At 38.6% G+C, this 6000-nt stretch overlaps 1 protein-coding gene across 1 annotated transcript in view; it reads right to left on the bottom strand.

The window, feature by feature from the left end:
• Positions 1-569: 569 nt before the first annotated feature.
• The window catches only part of LOC138683275 (junction-mediating and -regulatory protein-like), a 114817-nt gene continuing 109386 nt past the window's right edge, over positions 570-6000 (bottom strand). Inside the window, 1 exon segment of the mRNA XM_069774845.1 lies at positions 570-2152. Within this exon segment, the coding sequence (XP_069630946.1) occupies positions 1845-2152 (308 nt within the window). The 3' untranslated portion in view covers positions 570-1844.

Below are 6000 nucleotides of genomic sequence, written 5' to 3'. Positions count from 1 at the left end.
GCCTGCAAAAGATAGCAGAGAAAAACACATGTATTTATATTGTACAGCAATGTACACATAAGACTTCTAAGAGGATACACTTCCAATGGAAAATGTTTAGGAGGTCCACCAACTAGATTTAAAAAATTCAGTCGCTCTTGAATAAATTCCTTTTTTTTTTTTTTTTTACCAACCCATAGTGTTAAAGAGTATTCTTGCTAAATAATGCAAACAAGATCCCAAACAATAAGTTAGGTTTACTAAAACCATAAAGTCAAATCACAAAGTTTAAATTTGCTCAGTTATCTAGGAAATGAAAAGAGAATAATTGCACTAAGCCAAGTAAATTCCAAGGCATGTCTTTTTTTATAGTTATCACTTGATTTCTGAAGGGCTGTGGTAGTGGTAGTTTTCAGTATGCAAATAACAGAAAAAGTTAGATCTAAACAAAATTATTCTCACTTTGAGTTTCAGCAAGAGTTAAGTACACCTGCACTCCTAGATTTTCAACTCCAAAACTAACAGTACATTTGGTATAGAATGAGCATGCCATAATTAAACAGTATTAAATCATTAGTGTGGCCAGTGGCTAGTTCATGAAGAAATAAAGGCAACATTTATTTTCCTTTTTTAAAAATTTTAAATATAATTATTTGAAAATAGCATACCATTGGAACAGTTTGAGACATAGTACTTCGTAATCACAACAACATTCAGAAGATGATGTGCTAAGTCACCATCACTTTTTGAACAGCTGTAGCACTTTATCAATAGTCACTCTCCAGCTATGGTAATAACTAACCAGGATAGAATTGCCTGATTGTAAAAATCCAAAAAGGTTATCTTTTTTATACTGCTAGCTGTGTTGCAAGGATTATAAATATTTATCTCCCATACTCTTGAAATAGCCTTTGATTTCTAAACAAATTTTTAAATTCTTTAGAGATTGTCATACCTCTCTTTTCTCCAAATTTTAAATACTTGCAAATAAGTTTAATGGGACCTTTTATTCAGACTTAAGTTCATCCATATGCCAGTAGCAGAAAAGAACCACCACAGAAGAATAGTGCTGTATGGTAGTGTTGTAATCAAGAATCTCTTGGTGCTACTGATACAGCCTTAATTCTGAAAACTAATCTCTTGCCAATTTCTGGTTTGTTCTGAAATCATTAACTTCATCTGCTGAAGTCTATCTGTACTTTCAGGCACTGTAGCTTAGTATAATGCAAGTTCATGTGATTTGTATGAGTAGCAGAAGTATAAATTATATTTGTATATTTACTCTTTATAGTCTAGAAATTCAATTAAGTCAGAGTGTTTACAGATTGAAACCAAGCTATTAAAAAGTCAGTCACACAGGGTAACCAATGGGATTTCAATGTGTTCAGCAGTCAAATCTAATTGTCCTTCACTTGAAGCTATTCAGTCTGAAGTGATAAACATGCTAAATTTTTACAAAGCCAGAAGTAATTAGAAAATAAGTACAGGGTGTGTCAAAGAGAGGTTGTGCTGCTTTGTTACTTAAAAGCTTTTAAAAGTGTTTTGGTAAGCTACAAACAATCCCTTCGAATTTACTAAATAAAATAGAGCTTTTCATAGGAGCAGTCCTGTCACTATTCAGCAAAAGTATTCAAACAATAAGAGGCTAAGATGTTGCCTAAAAATAGTTTTCCTTACTATAAACTTTAAATTCCTTTGAAAAGTCAGTGATACTAAATTCATATGTGCATGTTTTACCACATTGGATGTCAGACAGTTTAGTCACATTCATACTAAGTCTCCTAGAATGCATAACCTGAGGCTTAGCAGCTATTGCTATATGAAAAGTGTTGAAATATATTTTTTTAATGTAGGTTAATTACAGGTTAATTTTCCCAGTCTGTACAAGGCAAACTCTCCTCTTCATCCTCTGATTCAGGTGATGCTTCCTTAATTCGTCGCAATGCTTCATGGATGCTCCTTGTCAGAGGGTCAGTATCAGGCAGAATTGTAAAGGATTCTCTCAAAACATCTTTCTGCACTTTCTTCAGTTTCACCCCTTTCCTGATCTGTGCCAAGATGTTATTGCTATCATCTTCATCGGGAAAATGAGGGGGACTTTTCTGCTCAACTTTTCTTAAGTGAAAGCTGCCACGCTTCAAGGAAGCCAGCACTTCATCCATTGGGGAACTCACTGCAGAAAAATCAAAAGACCTTCAGTATTATTTTTACTAAATTTATTCAGTCTTCTTTTGTATTTCCTACAGACCAAAAAGTAGCTACATGCAATTAATGTGATAGTCCCATACCATAAGTATAAAGGAGACTGTAGTGTTTTCAATTTTATCATTCTGTAGCTCTATTATTGTTTTAGCCTCCAAATTTATCTTCCCTATTACTAGGTCAAAACTGGATTATACAGACAATTATAATTTCTGAAACCAAATAACCTCCTATCAGGCAGGTAGCAGAACTTTTTGAAGATGGCTTTCCTGTTTGCACTCAAGAAAATCAAGACAGCTGCAATGAATCCAACATAATGAAAGTGTATATTACATTATATTTCTTGACTTTGAAACTCAGGTAATGAGTATGCATCTTAAGTATTGGACTGTGCAGTCACAGAAATGCAAGCACAGAGGAGAGCCTACATTCTCAGCACTTGCATTTTGTGGCTGATTTTACCTACTGTATGACTATTACTACATGCCAGTGAGGGAAGCAGCAGTACAGTCAACTGCAACAGCATGCATTTTCCTGCTCCTCTGGATTCATATATGTATCAGCACCTAGTCACAGCGTGCCTATATAAATTCCCTTCCTTTATAATTAATGAAAACAGAGAAGTAAGAGTTAATACTTTATCACAAATCCTTCCTTTATCACCAATTTGAAACTAGTTCTGTCCAGAAATAAAAATCAGGCTTTGGCTCTTTGAAGAGCTACAAGTAGGTAAGATCTCTATGTCAGAGAATGCAATATAATAAAGCACAACATTCCAAAATAGCTCCTCCACACTAGCACATACAACGTGCAGCACATATCAATCAATAGATGAATATCTATCTCCAGTTTTTTTGTATATTTGTATATTTTGAAAACCTGTTTTGCATTTTTGAGTGGACTTTGTCCATCAAACTAATGGCCCAGACAGTTGGAATAGACACGAGGAAAAGAGAGAAATAAAAGAAGAAAACAGGACTGCACATTTGAAGGAGGAAGGAAGGATTGTAAAATACTCATCTGTCAGACACACAAATTTCTGAAGCCACTTAGAGACTTGGAACATCTCAGGGAATACAGAGCAGCAGGTAGAGTGCTGCTGCAGATATATTAATGATACTCTTAAGAGGGAGGATATAATTTGATTTTATATTTGTCATTTTATGACATATAATCAAATTGCACACACAATACATGTTTTATATAAAATTGAAAATAAAATGGGTATCAGAAAAATAAACAATAGGATTACAGACAAACATGGAGCACAGCAGCATCAAAATTGATAATGATCTTAAGACACTGTACCTGTGACTTGCAAGAATCATAACAACTTAAAAATTCTATAACTATTCAGTTGCTTCAAGGTTTTTCAGTCATTTAAGGACAATTCTAGAAGAAACACTTCTTGTTTCTGCCCGATAGATGAAAACAGTTCTAATTTTGATTTAATCTGGACAAGGGAAAATGCCAATTGAGGGGTATTTTCTGTAGCTGTAACTGACAGAGCCAGATAGAACTTTTTATAAAAGGTTATTACAACCATATTACAATAGTTTGAACTAAGGCCCACGTGAGGTACTTTTTCTCAGTGACTTCCAGTAAAACAGTTCAGCTGAGTGCTTTTGAAAATCCCATCTCTTATTTTCAAATAAAAGCTTTGCTCTAATATAGCATGTTACATCATGTGGTGGGTTGACCCTTGCTGGATGCCAGGTTCCCACCAAAGCCACTCTATCACTCCTCTTCCTCAGCTGGACAAGGGAGAGAAAATATAACAAAGGGCTTGTGGGTCAAGATAAGGACAGGAGAGATCACTCACCAATTACCATCACGGACAAAACAGACTCAGCTTGGGGAAAATTAACTCAATCTATTACCAATCAACCAGAGAAGGGTAATGAGAAATAAAACCAAATCTTAAAACACCTTCCCCCCACCCCTCCCTTCTTCCCAGGCACAGCTTCACTCTCAAATTCTCTACCTACACCCCCCCCCCCCCCCCCCAACAGTGCAGAGGGATGGGGAATGGGGTTTACGGTCAGTTCATCACATGTTATTTTCTGCCGCTTCATCCTCCTCAGGGGCAGGACACATCACACTCTCCCCCTGCGCCAGCATGGGGTCCCTCCCACAGGAGACAGTCCTCCACAAACTTCTCCAATGTGGGTCCTTTCCATGGGCTGCAGTTCTTCACGAACTGCTCCAGCATGGGTCCCGTCCATGGGGTGCAGCCCTTCAGGAACAGACTGCTCCAGCATAGGTCCCCCACAGGGTCACAAGTCCTGCAGCAAACCTGCTCCAGCGCGGGGTTCCCATGGGGTCACAGCCTCCTTTGGGTGCATCCACCTGCTCCGGCGTGGGGTCCTCCATGGGCTGCAGGTGGATATCTGCTCCACCGTTAACCTCCATGGGCTGCAGGGGGACAGCCTGCCTCACCATGGTCTTCACCACAGGCTGCAGGGGAATCTCTGTTCTGGCACCTGGAGCATCTCCTCCCCCTCCTTCTTCACTGACCTTGGTGTCTGCAGGGTTGTTTCTCTTACATGTTCTCACTCCTCTCTCTGGCTGCAGTTTCTGTGCCACAGCAACTTTTTTTTTTCCCTTCTCAAATATGTTATTCCAGAGGCACTACCACTGTCGCTGATTGGCTCAGCCTTGGCCAGCAGCGGGTCCATCTCGGAGCCAGCTGGCATTGGCTCTGTCGGACATAGGGGAAGCTTCTAGCAGCTTCTCACAGAAGCCCCTCCTGTAACCCCCACGCTACCAAAACCTTGCCACACAAACCCAATACACATCGAAACATCAAGATTATTTTGTTCAAACGTGGCTGCCATTCTCCCCATTTTATAAACGGGATAAAAGATAAACAGTTAAAAACGAGTAGCACAGAATCACAGTGAAGTTGCAACATCTCCTAGCTCAGCCCTGTGCTCTATTCACTCGCCTCAGTTTCCAAAGAAGTTTTTGATCTTTTAACTATTCATTAACATGCTTTGCTGAATGATTATAGATTTAGTTCTCAATTGTAGTTAAACTACTGTAATTATATTCTTACTTGGCTGTTGTGGTTTAACCCCAGCCAGCAACTAAGCACCACGCAGCCGCTCGCTCACTCCTCCCTGCTCCCAGTGGGATGGGGAGGAGAATCAGAAAAAAGTAAAATTTGTGGGTTGAGATAAAAATGGTTTAATAACTAAAATTAAATATAATACGATAATATCAATAATAAGAATAAAATATAATAATAATAATTGTAATGAAAAGGAATATAACAAAAAGAGAGAAATAAAACCTAAGAAAAGTGATGAACAGTGCAATTGCTTACCACCAGCTGACCAATACCCAAGCAGCGATCCACCCCTCCCAGCCAACTCCCCTCAGTTTATATACTGAGCACGACATTCAATGGTACGGAATATCCCTTTGGCTAGTTCGGGTCAGCTGTCCGGGCTATGCTCCCTCCCAGCTTCTTGTACACCTGCTTGCTGGCAGATCATGGGAAACTGAAAAAATCCTTAACTTAGGATAAGTGCTACTTAGCAACAACTAAAACATCAGTGTGTTATCAACATTATTCTCACACTAAATCCAAAACACAGCACTGTACCAGCTACTAGGAAGAAAATTAACTCTACTCCAGCCGAAACCAGGACATTGGCTCTCAAGGGGACTTGAGAGTTTGTGGCTTTTTGTATGAAAATTTGAAGAAACCTTGAAAAAAGCAGTCTCAAGGTTTCCTGTGTCCCAAGACAAGTATTCATTTTACTAGGTCATATATTATGTAAAATTCTGTTATTAAAACACTGTGCCCTCAGG

Source organism: Haliaeetus albicilla, chromosome W (assembly GCF_947461875.1).
Source record: "Haliaeetus albicilla chromosome W, bHalAlb1.1, whole genome shotgun sequence".
Taxonomy (NCBI): Eukaryota; Metazoa; Chordata; class Aves; order Accipitriformes; family Accipitridae; genus Haliaeetus; species Haliaeetus albicilla.
Note: the sequence above shows the minus strand (reverse complement) of the source record. Positions and strands in the feature narration are given on the sequence as shown.